This window comes from Canis aureus, chromosome 29 (genome assembly GCF_053574225.1).
Source record: "Canis aureus isolate CA01 chromosome 29, VMU_Caureus_v.1.0, whole genome shotgun sequence".
Lineage (NCBI taxonomy): Eukaryota > Metazoa > Chordata > Mammalia > Carnivora > Canidae > Canis > Canis aureus.
The window spans coordinates 16,245,533-16,264,829 of NC_135639.1; the positions used below are offsets into that span (position 1 = coordinate 16,245,533).

General features: G+C 37.8%; 1 protein-coding gene across 5 annotated transcripts in view; it reads left to right on the forward strand.

Annotated features, from left to right (window-relative positions):
• Positions 1-637: 637 nt before the first annotated feature.
• Positions 638-19,297, forward strand: part of CCDC186 (coiled-coil domain containing 186) — a 59,593-nt gene continuing 40,933 nt past the window's right edge. For 3 of the 5 annotated variants that reach the window (XR_013367809.1, XM_077877557.1, XM_077877558.1), the window contains exons 1-2: positions 11,497-12,183; positions 16,810-16,936. Coding sequence is in view for 3 of the 5 variants with exons in the window: in XM_077877557.1 (XP_077733683.1) it covers positions 11,558-12,183; positions 16,810-16,936 (753 nt within the window). In the remaining 2 variants the exon portion in view is untranslated. Of the gene's footprint in view, positions 658-1,033; positions 1,256-11,496; positions 12,188-16,809; positions 16,937-19,297 lie in introns of those variants that run through there. The other 2 variants (XR_013367808.1, XM_077877560.1) reach the window with 2 other exon arrangements.

Consider the following 19,297-nt stretch of genomic DNA (forward strand, 5'->3'; position numbering starts at 1 on the left):
GAACAAAGTTACACAATGTTGAACTTTTCTAGTGATTTTTTTTCTCCCAGCAGTTGGTATCAAAGAAGCTTCACATAACAGGAACAAGCTTTGCTTTACAAACTCTCACGTTGACAACTTGACAGAATTACTATTTTCACTCCTGAGTTGTGAGTAGGAAGCCCTAAACCAGAGAACATCACCACTGTACAGCGCAGATTTGCAAAACCCTCACAGACTGAAACTGTTTCCCTTACTTATATGCACCCGATTAAGCAACAGTATGCAATACACTTTTTGTTGGTAATTATTGAGCAGCTCCTGCATGTCAGTCCCCATTCTTTTTTTTTTAAGATTTTATTTATTTAATCATGAGATTTTATTTATTTAATCATGAATCATTTAATCACAGAGAGGGAGAGAGGCAGAGGCACAGGCAGAGGGAGAAGCAGGCTCCGTGCAGGGATCCCGATGCGGGACTCGACCCCGGGTCTCCAGGATCACACCCAGCCAGGCGAGGACACTTCCTGCGCTCAAGGCTCTCACAGTCTGGTGCCAGAGACGAATGCACGAATTATTATTATTAAACAATGGCAGTGGGCGCCAGGCTGTAGACAGGAACGCGGTGTTACGGAAACCCTCAGAAGCTGTCCCAGGGATGAACTGTCAGGCGACCAGGTAAACTGCTCCTGCTGATGCCGCCCAGGTCAGGTGCAAGGTTTGCGCATCGGAGCAAGGAAGTCACAATTTCGAATTCTTTTATTGCTTTATGCCCCTGACTAATACGAGAGGGCTCAAGGGTGAGGTGGGCTTCTATCCAATGAGAGCGTCCTGGCTTGGGGCGGGAGAGACAGGACAGGACGAGCAGGACCGCCCGCGAGCCGAGCCAGCCCGGGCGTGGATGCCCAGCGCGTCTGAGCGCGGGGCTGGGGACTCCGGGGGCAGGAGGCGGCGCCGCCCTGGCCCCGCCCACCGAAGGTGCGTTGCGTCACACGGCCCGCGACTCGCCGATTGGCTCCTCCAGGGAGCCCCGCCCCCTCAGCTGTAGCGGGGCCGGCTTCGGCGTCGCCGCCATCTTTGTTGATGTGTCAGCTCCGCGGGGGTTTGGGGACGCGGAGACGGAGGGAGCGCGGTGTCGGCCCTGCCCCTGGTCGCTGTTCCCCGCGCCCCGTTCCCCGCCTCCTGGTCTACCGGAGCCCACGATGGAGAGATTAGGCGTTCAGCCGGAGCTTCAGCGGCCTCGTTAGGGGCGCGGCCCGGGGCTCGGAGAAGTGGGGTGAGTGCTTGGCCGCCCGGCGCCGAGAGTCGCGGGGTCTGGGCGGAGGGATGCTCACCGCCCCCGCGGCTCGGCGGGTCCCGGCTCGGCTCGGCGCCTGGCCGGCCTGCCCCGGGGCCGGGAGGCCGGCGAGCGCTGGGGGGCGCAGTTAGGAGTCCCTCCCTCCGTCGGGGGCCGCGGCCGGGAGCGGGGCGCGGGGCCGGGGCGCGGGGCTCGGAGGGGGCCACCGCACTGGGGGCCGATGGCCTGGCCCCTCCCGGCGCGAGCGGCAGCCGAGCCCCGCCTGCTCGGCCAGATTTCGTGTACTCCATCGCCTGCCTCTCTCTCTCCCCCAGGTTGACTGTGGGTCTTGTGTTTTCACTGTTGGGGCGACTCTTTACAAACACTTCTTCCGTCACTGTGATCTTAAGTAACTTCAAGACGGTTCTTTGGGATTTTTTTTTTTTTGGGGGGGGGGTCTCCCGAGAAAAGAGTGTTCTTGGTTTTTATGTTGCCTTTACTTCCAAGGACATCGAGGGATCCGACGAGCCCTGGCCGGTAAGGACATTTCAAATTCGTGCCTATCAAACTCCGAGCAAGGAGGGGAATGAGAAAGCCTTGCACGTCCCCTACCCCCCCCCCCCCCCCGCAAGCCCGGGTAGAGCGCAGGTGCCACGAGCGCTTAGCTGTTAGCAATTCAACAACTGCAGCTAACGTTGACTTACGTCTTGGTTTTTGTCTCGAGTAAAGGAGCCTGGATTTGGATTCGGAGCGCCTGGATTAGAATCTGCCCCCCCCCCCCCCCCCCCCGCTTTGACCTGCTCGTTTTGTTACCTTATGGGGGTTAGTCTAATAAAGATAGTGGTGTATAGTGCCAGGCGCTTGGCAGTTTCCTCCGTGTGTGTTTGTGTGTGTGATGTGCCTTGATGCTAGAGCGTTTTTTACTTGTTACCGAATGATGGGCCGGAAGTTTTTTTTGTAAGAAAAGCGTGCCGTAAATCAGTGGAACAGTATTTCAAAAGATGTGCTGGTAATCAAAAAATTTCAAAAAAAAAAAAAAAAAAAAAAAAGAAAAAAGATTGTGTTGGTACACTAATCGTGGGTGTAGCTTTCCCAACTACAGACTACAACTTTCTATTTGCACAGTTGATCTCGTGGGAAAGATTAAGGTTCAAGAGGCGTTGACAATAAAACTGAACAATCTCCGTGTGAATAAGGCCTATTTAGTCTCTGTACAACTACTTTTCGACTTTTATTCATCATTACAAAAATAGAAAAGTGATGATGGGCCTCGTTTTTTTTTTTTTTTCCTTTTCAGTCTTTCATTTTAAAGTTCAGTGAAGGTGTTGAGTAATTCGCAAATCTTACAAAGAACTAAAATTCCTTTTTACATTGCAGCAGGCAAACATGTATAAACACTGAAGAATCTACCTGGAAATTTCGTTTATCCTGGAAATGCATGGATAGTGTTTTTTTTTATTTATTTATGATAGTCATACAGAGAGAGAGAAAGAGACACAGGCAGAGGGAGAAGCAGGCTCCATGCACCGGGAGCCCGACATGGGATTCGATCCTAGGTCTCCAGGATCGCGCCCTGGGCCAAAGGCAGGCGCTAAACCGCTGCGCCACCCAGGGATCCCTGCATGGATAGTGTTTATGTCGATGTTATTATTCTTGAAACATTATCAAGTTCAGAATACTAGCATATAAACGTGGAGATTTCTTTAAACAGTGAAAGTTCAAGAGAGTGTCATTGGTGTGTCCCAGTCTTACTGCTAACAGGGTATATATTAGCACAGTAACTACTTTGTAAGCTTTTAGTTCTTTCATCCATAAATCCAAGAGTTTTCCTTTAGTGCTATTCAGTGAGAGCCTAACTGATGGCAGTTGCTTTGTATATTAAGTTTAAAAACATGTTTACAGCTACATGCTGACTTCATCAAGTGAAGGTAAAACAGCACAGAATACTTTTTTTTACTTAAATTCAATTTGCCAACATACAGTATAACGCTCAGCACTCATCACATGCCCTCCTTAATGCCCGTCACCCAGTTACCGTATCTCTCCACCCACCTGCCCTTCTGCAACCCTTTGTTTCCCAGAGTTAGGAGTCTTTCATGGATTGTCTTTCTAATTTTTACCTGCTCAGTTTCCCTCCCTTCCATTATGGTCCCTTTCAGCATTTCTTATATTTCATATATGAGTGAAACCATATGATAATTGTCTTTCTCTGATTGACTTATTTCACTCCGCATTATACTCTCTAGTTCCATCCATGTTGATGCAAACGAAGAGATAATAGGTTGAAGCAGCCTCATACAGAAATTTAGAAAAATCGTCTTTGCCTTTGAAGAATGACTGGTAATCTGTAGAAGTTTTCCACTAACAATTTTTTTTAAATTCTTTATTCATGAAAGACACAGAGAGAGAGAGGCAGAGAGACATAGGCAGAGGGAGATACAGGCTCCATGCAGGAAGTCCTGATCCCGGGACTCTGGGATCACGTGCTGAGCCAAAGACAGAAGCTCAACTGCTGAGCCACCCACTATCCTTCCACTAATAATTTCAGGTTAAAGTGAGAATCCTTGACCTCGAATTCTGTTTGTTTTTTTCTTTCAGTAAAATTTAGGTTTTTCTTTTATCCCTTATTTCCTGCTTTAAATAATAAAACTGAGGGGCACTTGGGCGGCTAAGTGGGTTAAAGCATCTGACTTATGCTCAGGTCATGATCTCAGGGTCCTGAGATTGAGCCAGCATCTGACTCCCTACTCAGCAGCGAGAGGAGTCTGCTGCTCGCTCGCGCACATGCGCGCACCCACTCTCATCTCTCTCTCTCTAAAATAAAATCTTAAAAAAGTTAAGCTGATTCTTGAATTTCTCATAAACGTTCACTGGGTTTAGGATATTGCAAATGTTAATATTTAGTGTTTTAGGGCAACACTGGGAGTTATAGATCATTTACATTTACAAATAACCCTCTAATCTTATTTTTTTCAGACTTCTTGAACTTTATTTCTTAGCTACTGAGATTTTAAAAATCTATTAGGCTAAGAATTAAACAGAAGGAAAGATATCGACATGAAGGGGCAATAGACACAAAGTCAAAATTAAACCCAGCAAAGGAAAGTGTTGATTGGATTGTGAGTGTATTTGTCATTAAGACACATGAACTGATAGGCTGGTATAGGGGTGATTATGGAGTAATTACTTAATGAATAATTTTTTTGGTAAACTTTATCATGCCATATTAACTGAACGCAGGCCAAAGGTGGTTTCAAAATTTAAACATTAACCAGAACCTCTTTTTTTTTTTTTTTTTCAGAACCTCTTAATAGAAGTCAGATTTACAACTTACCTTTAATTTTTTATTAGTCTTCCTTTTTGAAAAGGGAACTATAGGTCATTTTTTTTCCTTTTATTTTCAGATTTGGGAAAAAATTAGCCAAAAATACTTTTTATATTTTCTGAGACTTGTTAAAGTTTGTATAGTGATCTCTCTGTAGATAGCTTAAAAATATCTTTATTAACAGCTTTCTGCTTTTAAACTTATTGGATGGGTCTAAGTTAGTAAAATGATAATATGATACATGGTTTGATACTGTGATAGATGGTGTGGCTCCTTTTTTTCCTGGAATTCTGATGAGCCATAATTGCTCTTTTTCCTGTTATTCTGTCACAGGATTTGGTACTCTTTTCAGGGACTCCTGCATCTAATGCCCTGAGTCTGTCTGGGGTTTTGTTGTTTTTTGTTTTTTAAAGACTTTATTTAAGAGAACAAGATAAAGCACAAACAGGAGAGGAAGATAGAATCTCAAGCTGACTCCTCACTGAGTGTGGAGCCTGACTTGGGGCTTGGTCTCAGGGCTCTGAAATCACAACCTGAGCTGAAACCACAAGTCAGACCTTCAACCAGCTGCACCACCCAGGTGCCCCGAGTCTGTCTTTTTAACATCTTTTTTTGGTAATGTAGTGCACATAACCATAAAATTTACTCTGAGTCTTTCGTGCAAAGCTAAACAATCCCCCACAGGGATAATTGACCTTGGCTTCATACTCTTTAAACTAGTAGAATAAAGGCAACTTTTAAAATTTAGTGATGTTTCACGTAAAGGAAGCTCAAGGTATAAAGGTTAAATTTTACCTAGGAACTTAATTAGAATGTGAGTACTGTACAAAATATTTCTCCCTTTTGATAGAATTTAACCTAGAGTTCTTTGAAATAGGTAATTTAGGGGCAACTGGATGGCTCAGTGATTGAGCATCTGCTTTTGGCTCAGATCGTGATCCTGTAGTCCTGGGATCGAGTCCCACATCAGGCTCCTCAGAGGGAGCCTGCTTCTTCTGCCTCTCACTCTGTCCCTCGTGAGCAAATAAATAAAATCTTAAAAAAAAAAAAAAAAAAAAAAAAAAAAAGCTAGCTTAGTTTTTAAGTCTTTTTTTTTTTTTTTTAATCTGATTTGCATAGATTCACTTTCTGTGAACTTCAGTGTCTGGTATTTTCATCACATGAAACAAAGTTTTCATGTTTCTTACACAGGTTCCTTTCTATTCTATTAGTTTATTCTATGTTTAAAACCTTATCCAGAAAGTGTTTCTATTTTAAAGGTAATGTTCATCAAAAATCAGTTACTCAGGATTGTGATCAGATTATGTTGGATTACAGATGCATTTTTGATGTAATATATTCCTTCTGATTTTAATTGTCATCAAAACTGGTCAGACAGATAAATTATTCTTTTGTTCATGTTGCTTTCAAAGTGTATTTAGGGAATATGTGAAAAACTTGTCAATGTACTTTGCCTGCAAAGGACAGGAAGCCATTATATTGAAGAACAGGACCAGTCTCACGGACTCAACTTGCTTATTGGATGTTATTTGAGAAATATACGGGTGGTATTTGAGATTCACATGATATAGTTTGTAATTTAAAAATCTATAGTTTGTTGTAAATAATATTTATGCTGTACAGAGCCAAATTTTTCTATTGGATTTAAAACATTTACGCATATCTTATATAGCTTCTGAGGGAACACTAACAGATGTTAGTTAAATAACTAACAGTATTAAAATACTGTGACCACAAAGAGTAAAAAATTTAACATAGAGTTTTTTTGTTTTTTTTTTTTAAACATGGAGCTTTTATATGTATTGGTCCACAATACCAGAAGGTAAATTCCCTGAGGGATGCATGTTTTCTTCACTGCCATGTTCCCAACACCTAGAATACTGCCTGTGCACAATACATGTTTAATACATGTTTGGGGAATGAATTAATAGTTGGGAAATATATTTGTGACTTGGTACTTTTGTATGAGGCTTTGTATGAGGCTGTTGCCAAATATCTGTGGATTGGATTCATTTGTATTTGCAGTTTCTTGAGTAAGTTTTTTATTGTTTATATATACTGCTAACTAAGAATAAGTATTAGTACTAAAAGCTGTTAAAGATAATGTTTTTATTTGTAAGGCTCTTAATATGGAAATACTTTTGTAGAAATGTGAGTTTTTTCATGAAAAAATAAAGGTGGATAACAGAGGGCTTTAAGACAGATAAATGTTTCTTGACCAGTTGCCTACAGCTGATGAGCTCCAGTAAGAGCGAAACCAATTCTCACTTTACTGAAACAGTATTGAAGTGTGAATTGGTCCTGTAGTACTGTCAGAAACAACTCTGAAAAAAAGTGCTTAAATTGAAAGGAATTTTGTGACTGTTAAGTTTTAAATATAGCATTTTTCCCTAATGAGTGAGAGTTGCTAAAAAGTCAAATAACCTGTGCCTTTTTTTTTTTTTAACCTCCAAAAAGGAATAGATGTTGTAATCTATATCATCACTACATCTTCATATGTGAATGTGGATTCCATTTGTAGAAGCACTTATTTAAAACAGTCTTGTAAGCAAGTGTCTAGTTTTATATCCTCTTCCTTTAAACTACTCTTAGGCTATTGGATTTTCAGTGATTTTGATAACTACCCCCAAAGAAAAAACTTGGACAACAACCAAACTGGCCTACATCTGTATGGCTAACTGGAGGCCTACAAGAGGGCTCAGCTGACTGTTTTGTTTTTTTTCCGCCTCTAGTTACCTGGTTAATAGTGCACACAATCAAGCTCATTGTGGTGCCCCTCCTCCCCACCAATCTTTTACACTTAATCTTTGGTGATGGCTTTGTTGCACATGTATGCATAGATTTTCCATAATCCATTTCCTTTTCTTTTGTGTCCAATTAGTATTCATTTGAGTTTCAGAAAACTAAGTTTGCAAGCTAAGTGGATACCAGATATCAATTTATGTGAAGATTTTTTTCAGAGTCGGGCGTATTATTGAGCAACAGTATAGAAAGTACTTGTTTTTTGAGGCTGAACAGCTTTCTTTAATTTACAGGAGGATAATATATAAAACAGTTTAAGCTAAGGTTATAAAAGCAGGCTTTTTTTTTAACGTAGACGAATATTCGGAATGAGACAAACTTCTATTGTTTTGCACTGTTTGTACATTGAGTCTCAGATCATTGTATAAACTCAGTGGACCCCACCCTCATTGAGAACTACTGAACAACATTTAACATTTGCAAGAATGAATGTAAATGTAGTAGAGATTATATTTGTTTTATTATCAGGATCATATTGCTAGAGATTTAAGAGGTTTGTTTAGTTCAGAATGATGTTCCTTCTTACAAGTATGAGATCATTTAAAAAGCTGAAGACTGATCAGAAATGTCACAAGGAAGGCTGTGGCTGTGTGCTTAATGAGTATAAACTCAGTATGTTTTCATTTACATGAGAGTATTTTTGTACTTAAAGTGAGAGTAAATTTGGAGGAAGATGTGGCTTTAAAATTGGACCTTTGAATATAATTTGGCTCTGGATAGACTGAAGAGAATGACATTGTAGATGGGAGCAAAGCCATGGAAATGTTAATGTGTAGATTGGAGGAATCTTGAGTAGACAGCTCAGAGACTGGTAGATTATGGTGAAGGCCTAGGGTTTTAGAAATGTGTTGAGAGATAAGATTGGGAAAGTAGGATGACTGGTTTACTGAGGGATTGCAGCATAAAATGGTTTTAGTTTTTCCTTATTGGGTCTCTCATCGTACTGTGTAAAATGCTCTCATCCTTTCCACTTCCCTTTGAAGTACAGTCCCCTAATAATGTACTAGTTTGATGTTGTATCTTTCTGCCACTTTTGATTACTAGAGAAAATTTATTCCAGAAATTAAGACAGGTTTCAATCATTTGAAAAATAAAATAAGCAACACAAAACATTAATCACAGACTCCTTGTTCTACCTGAAGAAACGTTGAAGGTATTAGCTTCTAGCTGCTTGGATTAAAGAAGAGGTAATTTGGCTCCAAAATATGTCCCTTTTTTTCCTCTAGCTAGCCCTTTTGGAGTTGGGGGAAGGAGACCACCCAGTGGAGGCAGAATTCTTAATTCAGAAACCTCTAAAAAGGGAAGAGATAGGGCCTCTGTCTGATTCATCTGGTTGCATTTGGTGGTGGTCTCTGTGGAGGTAGTGTGTGGATTTTTTAGGGGCAGTATTGTAGCTTCCTGGTCCCTTCTGCCATCTAGGGCTGGCCCACTTCATAGGGCAGCTGCTATTCCTCTTTGGCAGAGTTATTATAGTATATACTCCAACCCTTTCTCTGGATTGGGTGACACTTGACCTGGTGCTGTCTCAAATCACTTGCCCATTTCATGCAGTGAGATTGAGAAACTGACATTTCAAGTGTTACAGATATGAAGTGATTACATCTGGATTGAGTTGCAGGTAGAGGACAGTGGCAGTAGAAAGGAGGGTATAATTGGAGACATGAAATTGGTAAAAGAATATGAGGACAAAGGAAAAGAAGAAATCATAACCAAGAAAAATGATACCATTGACAAATGGGATTAACTGGGAATACTCAATTATAGGAGCTATCATTTTGATTTGGCTTTTATGCCATTTTGTGTTTGAGGTTATGGTGGAACATCCATTCGAAATGTCTATATTCAGGTGAAGATTTGTTATCTGTAACTCAACACAGGACTGCAAGTAACTAATGTGGGTATCAGTGAAGAGCTGTTCAAATTATCAAAGTGCTTGAATTCTAAGAGGGAAAATAAATGTTGAAGACTGAATTGTGGAGAATATGAAAGCTGGATAAAAGGATAATTCGCGACAATTAGTGCCTTTCTCTTGACAAAGCATGGCACACAGTCTCTAATGATAAAGTTTCTTCTCTATGCTGGAGAGTCATAATACCTTTATGTATTCTCATTTAAATAGATTCTTTATCATTTTGGTCAGTTGCTAACATTTACTGGTTATGTTTAAAACCATTCATTTTTTGATTGATTTCTAAATTAAGATTTCAAATTCAGCAACACATTTACAAGTTATATCTTAAAGTGACTTAGTTTAGGGAGAACTATATAAGTGGCTAATATCCCTATATGAGAATTATTTTACTTTGTTCTAGATTTTGGAATGCAGCATGCTATGAGGCCTTTTATTAATTTGCTGCATTAATTTGTATTGTGTAAACCAAGCCTTTAACACTACTGTGGGCTTCGTCTTATATATAACATGTATGCAGTAAGATAATGATAATTTCTATTTAGTGGTTTGGAATACACTAAATAGTGTATGTTAATACAGATGGGTAGTTTGTGGTAGTAGGGCCAAGGTCCATCCTAGCTGAATAGTGTATGTTAATACAGATGGGTAGTTTGTGGTAGTAGGGCCAAGGTCCATCCTAGCTGATGCTCCAAAGGACAGACTAAACTAAAAACGAGGCGTTTAACAAACTGGTCTGTCTTTCTTAGTAGTATTCTTCCCCATTTTTTGCATTCCTAGAATAATGTTCCTCAAGTAACAGTTTTATCACATCACTTCTGTACTTTAATTCAATACTTGAGAATCTACTATGTGCTAGAAACTATAGTACAAAAGTATACAAGTCTATTATGATTTATTGTCATAAAATTCACTCCTGCAAATCAAAGCATTCAGACCAGCATTTCCATCACAGACCGATGTAAATGTATATCTTTCTGTTACTCAAAAATTTTATATTTGTTTCTTTTTCATAAGTACATCTTCCATTTGAAATTATTTCTTTTCTAGTTTGTCAGAACTATGATGTCCCCCTTTTTTTAATCCAACCTTATATGACATTGATAACCACCCTATATATGCTTTGTTGGTATGTGATGAAAGAAGTTGATAATTGTTTTTCATCAAGATTGCTGGAATATTTTATATTTATCTGTCTTGGGATAATTTTTGGAGTTGGCTAATTTTCAGAAAGTAGCTAAAATAGTAACCTTCATAAACAGCCTAAAAATGTATTCTAGTTGTTAAATTAGTTTTGTCAGTATTTCTTTTATGATCTGGGCAGTGTATGTGGGCTCCATTTGAGTTGCCCTGAAAATTATGTATTCTTGATGAGAATGTTTGAAAGTCACCATGGTATTTTCCTAGATTTTTGCCTGGATAAAAAAACCAAATTCCTATCAGGGATCTTTAATGTCCAAACTTCTTTTAGCTCAGCTTCAGGTGCCTGGGCTGATACTTGTGTTTTGTTATTTTCCTTCTCAGTAAATTTTTATTATCATTAATGTGTATTGTTTTATAATCATTCTCTTGTGTGTCCACTGTTGTCATATTTCCTCAGTATTTTTTTTTTATTTTTTTTTTAAATTTATGATAGTCACAGAGAGAGAGAGAAAGAGAGAGAGAGAGAGGCAGAGACATAGGCAGAGGGAGAAGCAGGCTCCATGCACCGGGAGCCCGGCGTGGGACTCGATCCCGGGTCTCCAGGATCGCGCCCTGGGCCAAAGGCAGGCGCTAAACCACTGCGCCACCCAGGGATCCCTCAATATTTTCTTACAGACTTTTGAGATAGTTTTTTTCCCCTCATGGAGTTGAAGGAATTATAAACAAGTCAATTGAATTCTAACAATTTAAACTCTAGCTATTTCATACCCAACATCTTATGGGGGTGTTAAGAAATGCCAAATTGTAGCTAAAGTGAAGTTGTGTGACTCAATTAAAGGAGAAAGAGTAAGACTTTGTAGCACCCTACTGATTGCAGCACACTCGGATTGACTGTGCTACTCAGGTTTTGGATTTTTGCGCTCTCGAAGTCTTAAAAGAGTTACTAGTGGTAAAATTTGTAGTCTTAGTTATTCCACATCATGGAGTTTGTGTAAATACGTATGAGGTCTTGGTTTGAAAAAACTTTAACTTTTTAAAATTTTGATATTTTGACTTTTTTAGATGTCAAACGAAGATCAGGAACAAATTTGAAGAAGTGCAGAGTGAGGTGGTGTCAATCAGCATGTCAGAGACAGAGCACATAGCCTCCATTTCCTCTGATAAAAATATTGGGAAAACATTTGAATTAAAGGAAGACTCCAGCAACTCATTTTCTGGTGATGAAAGCAGCTTAGAAAATGAATCTAAACTGTCATCATTAAACTTTGATAAAACTTCATGTCAGCCTAATGAACATAATGAAATCGAAGCACAGGAAAATTCTATTCAGGATCATAGTGGAGGTGTGGATTCTTGTGCTAAAACAGACATATGCCCAGAAAATTCTGAACAAATAGCCAGTTTTCCTGGTGGAGATTTTACAAAGCAAGTTTTGAAAACAAATGAAACCGAGCAGACAGTAACACAAATATTGGCGGAATTAAGGTCATCTACATTTACAGAAGCAGCAAATCAAAAGACTTACTCAGAAAGTCCCTATGATACAGACTGCACCAAGAAACTTATTTCAAAAATCAAAAATGTTTCAGCATCAGAGGATTTGTTGGAAGAAATAGAATCTGAGCTCTTATCTACAGAGTTTGCAGAACACCGAGTACCAAATGGAATGAATAAGGGAGAACGTGCATTAGTTATGTTTGAAAAGTGTGTGCAAGAGAAGTATTTACAGCAGGAACACACCATAAAGAAGTAAGTTTTTAATTTTGAGGGTTTTTTTTTCCCCTGCCAGTATTAAAGATTGAATTCTTTAAAGGAAGGTATCATTTTGTCCATTTTTAATTCCACAATCAATGGACATGTATGTTGTAGTTGATCAACAAATATGTAATTACCAAATAATTCAGCAAATGTCAAGTTTGATGATTTAATATATGTCTAAATGAATAAATACTAATGTGATTCATTGAAGATCTAGAAGTATTCATAAAGACAACTCATGTTTTTCAGTTTTGAAAGAATATGGAGCAGAATAGTGTCAAAATTATGAGAAATTCAAAAGAAAATGAGAGTCATATTCAAAAAGATTTTCTTAAAATTCTTGTTTTAAATTCATTGGTTTTACAAATTAAAATTTAGAGAAGAATTGTTTGGTTATTAGTAATGAGAATGTAGTTACTTCTAGACTTCCCTTGGATTTATAGAGTTAATGATAGTTCAATTTTGTTTCATCTTTTCCTAATGGTATTATATCCTCTACTTTTATTCTAGATTTTTGTATCTAAGTGTTTCAGATGTTTGGGTAGTCTTTTATAACCTTTAAAGGAAAATAAAATGTACTGACCTTCACTATAAAATACAGACTGATTCTCTTTTTTTAAAATGGTATTTAAGAAGAAACTTGGAGTGCGATGTCTGTACATAGAAAAAGGGGAGGAGAAAGTCTCTATACTAGAGGAGGGTGACAAAAAAATAAACCATAATCCAACTATTGCTAGATATGTAACTGGCTTTTAATGATCTCCTTGCTACTAGTGTTTACTCTTTTAGACTTTCTTTCCTTTTTTTTTTAAGAAAAGATTTTATTTATTTATTCTTGAGAGACACAGAGAGAGGCAGAGATGTAGGCAGAGGGAGAAGCAGGCTCCATGCAGGGAGCCTGATGTGGGGCTTGATCCCGGGACTCCAAGATCACTCCCTGAGCCAAAGGCAGATGATCGACTGCTGAGCCACCCAGGTGCCCCTCTTCTAGACTTTCTTGTTCAGTGGATCAGTCTTCCCCAAACCAGCTTAGCCTTCATTGGGTTATCCAGTGAACTTTAATCTCTTAAGTGTCCAGAGCCCTTCTTTTTTTTCTATTTTTTGTTTTTATTTTAGATGATGACAAAATACACATAAAATTTACCATCTTGTTTTTAAATGTACTGTTCAGTAGTGTTAGGTTTATTCACATTTTTGTGCAATCTCCACAGCTTTTTCATTTTGCATACTGAAGCTTCATACCATTCAACTCCCAGTCCCCTGCCTGACAACCACTGTTCTACTTCCTGTTTCTAAAAGTTTACTCTTGGTACTTTATATAAAGTGGAATCCTATAGTATTTGTCTTTTTATAACTGGTTAATTTCACTTAGCAGATGTCCTCAAGGGTTATCCAAGTTGTAGCGCCTGTCAGAAATGCCTTTTTAAGGTCAAATAATATTTTATGTATATGCCATATTTTGCTTATCCGTTCATCTGTCAATGGACATTTGAGTTGCTTCCACATTTTGACTATTGTGAATAATACTGTGAACGTGAGTATATAAATATCTCTTGAGACTCAAGGCCCTACTTAATACTGCCCCAAAACTAGTGGCTGCCACTTCTACTCCTATCCTTACTGGAATGCTGCTATTATAAATAAACTGTTTTTTTTTTGTTGTTGTTGTTTTTGGTTTTTTTTGTTTTTTTTTACTTAGAGCATTGGTGCTTTCACCATTGTTGAATTTTTTTAGGGTAATTTCCTCATTTTTCTATCTGTACCTGTTCTTCCAGATCCTTTTTTTTTTTTTTTTTTTTTGAGACTGTCTGATGCTTCTTCCCATTCACCTTAGATCTGGACTCATCTTTTGCTTTTCTTGTAAATTGTCAGATGTACATTGAATAATAACAGCAAATACCTATATGTTGTTAATTATGTGCCTGGCACTTCATATACATGTATTAATTCATGGAATCACAACAGTCCCCTGTGGTGTGAACTATTACTCCTGTTTTACAGATGAGGTACCTGAAGCACGGAAAAATTCAGTAATTTGCTCAAGGTCACATGCTAGTAAATGCCCAAGTTAAAATCTGAGCCAAGATAGTTTTTTTCAACGTGGTTATCTGAAATGAACTAGTTAGAAGTTGTTAAATTTATCTAAAAATATTAGGAATGCAATAAAAAATTCCTTCTTGCCGCAGCCTGTCAGAATGGTGGCAGCATAGTACACTGGGGTAAGCAGTTTCCAGAAGCCTGCAGTTAGAAGAGTCCCACTTCCATGTGCAAAACTCTGTTTTGTGGTTCACATCAGCCTCTATGAATCAAACATTTTTCATCTCCGTGAAGGGGACGATACCTGAATTGTTTTATAGACATTAAGGCATTATAAATATATATATATTTTTAACTAAGTTAGTCTTTTGTTATGCACAGAATACTTTTAATTCCAAATACAATGCTTTGTGACTCAGGTTAGCTGTAGAACACGCATTTTTTTTTCTTTTGCCTTCACTTAATATTCTATAAAGAAAACTATCTTAGTTTGTTTGGCTTAAATTTTCATTAGTGTATCTATTTCCTAGCATCACTATTTACACATCCATTCCTCTATTTTCTTTTTTTATTAATTAATTAATTAATTCATTTATTTTTATTTATGATAGTCACACAGAGAGAGAGAGAGAGGCAAAGACACAGGCAGAGGTAGAAACAGGCTCCATGCACCGGGAGCCCGACGTGGGATTCGATCCTGGGTCTCCAGGATCGCGCCCTGGGCCAAAGGCAAGCGCTAAACTGCTGCGCCACCCAGGGATCCCCCCATTCCTCTATTTTCTAACATCAGTGTGTTGTCCAAGGTCCCAACCAGAATTCTTAATTAAGAACGGTTAGTTGTGCATCGGATGTGACAGTTTGAGGGTTCGCTGCTCTTCCACTTCTGCCTTCGTAGATTGCTTACTTGTAAACTACAGCCAGGATCCTTTGCTTCAGGTAATTTTCTGCAACAGCTTGAGTGTACACCAAATCAAATAAATAATCTAAGTTAAACCACTGTGCCAAAAAGGCTTGAAGAAACTTGCATGGTATGTTTTTCTCCTTCCCAAGTATTTGCATGATTTGCTTTCTTGCTGTGGTCCTGTGCTCCTCAGAGAGGCCCACCGGGACTACCTTATCTACATTCACTGCCTAATGTAGATAAGGGCGCCTGAGGAGCTCAGTCAGGTGAGCGTCTGACCCTAGGCTGCACTGGTGATCTCAGGGTGGTGATATAGAGCCTGTTATCCAGCTCTGAGCTCAGTGGGAAGTCTGCTGGAGATTCTCTGCCTCTGTCCTCCTCTGCCCTGCCGCAGCATCATGCGCAGTCTCTCTCTCTCTCTCTCTCTCTCTCGCTCTCTCAAATAAATACATCTTAAAAAAATAAAATAAAATCACTGCTCAAGTCGCTCTCTGTCCTCTTGCCCTCCTTTACTTTTTTTCTTTTTTACTTAATAGGACATGATCACTGCCTGACATTTTATTATATTGTGTCTATTTTCATCTTCTCCCTTTGAATATAACCACCGTGAGGGCAGGGATGGTTTGCTGACATAACTTTTAGCACACTGAAGAATATAGGTACATAGTAGGTACCCAATAAGCATTTGTCCAGTGAATGAGCATCTTCGAAGAAGGGAAAGGCCTAGACTGTGGAATTAGACCTGGGTCCAAATCTCACTTCAGCCTCTTAGTAGCTGTGTGACCTGGAACAAGTGCTGGGCTTCAGGTTTTTTGCTTTTTTTATTTCTTAAAATTCATAAAATAGATAATTTCATAGGCTTCGTAATTTCATAAACCTGAATATTAAATGAAATTATGCACTTAAGGATAAACCTAGTGAATAGTAATTGTGCAATAAGTATTAAGTAATAGTTATTGCTTTTAATAATTCAAAAATACTAGTTGTTAACTTCTTGAGGTATCTTATGTCAAAGTCCTGAATACTGCACAGGTAACTTTTAAGGCTTTATTTATATTTTTCTAGGGGACTCAAAATGAAATTTCTGCTTGAACTTTTATATTTTTTAATTTTATTTCAGTGTCTCTTGTAACTATCATTAGAACATCGTTGAAATATTCTTAAAATCTAAATAAAGCAAGATTTTTCACCCTCAGCATTATTGACATTTAGGAGATCACTCTTTGGTGGTGGGGGGTGCATTATAAAATGTTCAGCAGCATCCCTGACCTCCACCCAAAAGAATCTAGTAGCAATCCCCCCACCTCTGTTGTGACAACCAAAAATGTTTCCAGGCAAATGCCTGGAAGGACTTTGCCTCAGGTTGAGAACCACTGACCTGGAGGAATTCAAATACAGAAGGGATGAAGTACATAGCTGAGATAACCAAAGTGGTCAACTTAAAAGAATATGGTTTTCTTTATCTGATTATATTTCACTTGATTTGAAATATGCAAATTTCTGCAAGAAGTTAATAGCCTGACCACCAGAGAATGTTCTATAAAATACAATGTCTCATTACAAAAGTATTACTTAGGAATGTTGATATATTAATCATAAGTATATCTAATCTGCAAACACTGTATTTCACATCTCCATTTTTAATTGTGTTTTACTTATACTGCTGTTTTTGTATTTAGATTAATTAAAGAAAATAAGAAGCATCAGGAGCTCATCTTAGACATTTGTTCAGAAAAAGACAATTTAAGAGAAGAACTAAAAAAAAGAACAGAAACAGAGAAGCAGCATATGAGCACAATTAAACAGGTAAAAAGGCAAAAAATCTTTAAACACTATACTTCAATTTGTAAATACCTTCCTGAAAAATCTATGTATAAATTGAAATTCTGTAAGCTAAATTGTATTTTAAATTCAGAGGATTGCTTGGTATATAAAGCATTCTTTTTTTGAAATGGGAATCATCTGATTTTTTTTCTCGTGTAAAAATTTATATTTTTATAGGATATGTGTGAGTGTATTCTATATGTAATAGAAATCTGAGGAAGAAAAGATTTGATTTGGCAAATAGACTTTCCACTACTTAAAGAAGAAGCAATATATACCTTATATATATTATATATATATATATAATATATATATATATATCCAGCATTAGAATATTTTTAAGCTTATAGTTTAAGATGATTCCATTCTCAGTGTTATTGTGTACTATACTGGAAAACTGGCTCTCTTTCAGAATTTTATCTGGCTAGCTAGCTTCTCCAGTTTGTCTTTCCTCTTTTTCTTTCCTTTTTAAATTTTTAAAAAATGAATTCTGATATATGGATCAACAAAGTGAATATTCAGACTTGTGGCAAAGCTGAGCTGCTCTTATCTTACTGAGCTGCTTTTTTTCTTCTGTAGACAGGATTAGAAGCATTTTAACCTTAAAAGTCTTTCCTTTTGTTTCATCCATCACCAAAAACTATATAATGAAAAAAAAAACAATAAACAATTGATAATAAAAAAATTAAGCCAAGTTTTACTTGCTTATGTCTTGGTATATTTAATGTACCATTACATAGTTGGAAGGTGATAGTATTTATAAATTTTACTTGCTTAATCCTGACTTTTATGTACTTTAGAGCTATACCATAGTAAAAACAAACTTAAAACTTTAAAGCGTAAGGGAGGCTTACAAATGGACAGAAGCCAGCTTTTAGTAGGCAGGTCACTGCTGATGATCAGAAACTAAAGACCAAAAATAGGGGAGAGAACCCAAGCTGTTCTTTTCATGAGCTTGTTAGTGGTTGTGCCTTTTTAAAGGAGAAAATTGGATTCTAGTTTCTTTTGCTAGCCAATATAGCAGGATTCTTTTTTCTTAGATTAATCTCTAGATCTTCACCTTTCAATATGGCAGCCACTAGCCACATATAGCTATTGAGTACTTGAAAGGTGGCTAGTCCAAATTAAATACTTTAAGTATGAAATACACAATTTTGTGGACTTAGTATAAAAAAAGTAAAATATCTCAATTTCTAAAGTAAATTGATTATGTGTCAAAGTGTTAATATTTTGGATATATTAAGTTTAATATTTCACGTTTTGCTTCTTAAAATGTGTCTACTAGAAAATATAAATTACACATGTGGCTTGAATTGGACACTGTCACTCTAGGTAATTTTGTCATAAGGGAAATTATACACATGTTCTATGAGCTAACATTTTATTTATTTTTTTAAGAGATTTTATTTACTTATTCATGAGAGACACAGAGAGAAAGAGAGGCAGAGACACAGGCAGAGGGAGAAACAGGCTCCATGCCGGGAGCCCGATGTGGGACTCGATCCCAGTACTCCAGGATCATGCCCTGGGCCGAAGGCAGACACTAAACTGCTGAGCCACCCAGGGATCCCAATATAAGCTAACACTTAGGGTTTTTTCAGCAGCTTTATTGAGATATAATTTACATACCATGCAGTTCACCCATTTCAGTTATACAGCTTAATGGTTTTTAGTAGTACAACCTTCACCACAATTTTAGAATATTTATCAACTACCCACAAAGAAACCCCATATCCATTGGTAGTCCTTAGGATTTTCTGTATATAAGATCATGTCATCTGCAAATAGAGAGTTTTACTTATCCTTTCCAAGTGCCTTTTATTTCATTTCTTACCTAATTGTCTGGCCTGGACCCTCCAATATGGGGTTGAATAAAAGTGGCAAGAATGGATATCTTGTTCTTGTTCTTGATCTTAGGGAGAAAGCATTTAGCTTGTCACCATTAAGTACTATACTAGCTGTGCTAGCATTCACAGATGCTCTTTATCAGGTTGAAGAAGTACATTTTTATTCCTACTTTGCTTAGTGTTTTTATTATGAAAGAGTGCTGAATTTTATCAAATGCTTTTTCTGCATTTATCGAGGTGATCATATGTTTTTGTTCTGTTGATATACATTACATTAATTGGTTTCTGGATGTTAAGCCAGCCTTGCATTGCTAGAATAAATAGCTTTGGGTCATGGTATATGATTCTTTTTATATATTTCAGGATTGGTTTGCTAGTGCTGTAATTTCCATTGATTGAGAATTTGTCTATATTCAGAAGAGATACTGGTCTTATAGTTCTTTTTCTTGTGATTTTCTTGGTCTTAGTGTCAGGGTAATACTGAAGTCATAAAATG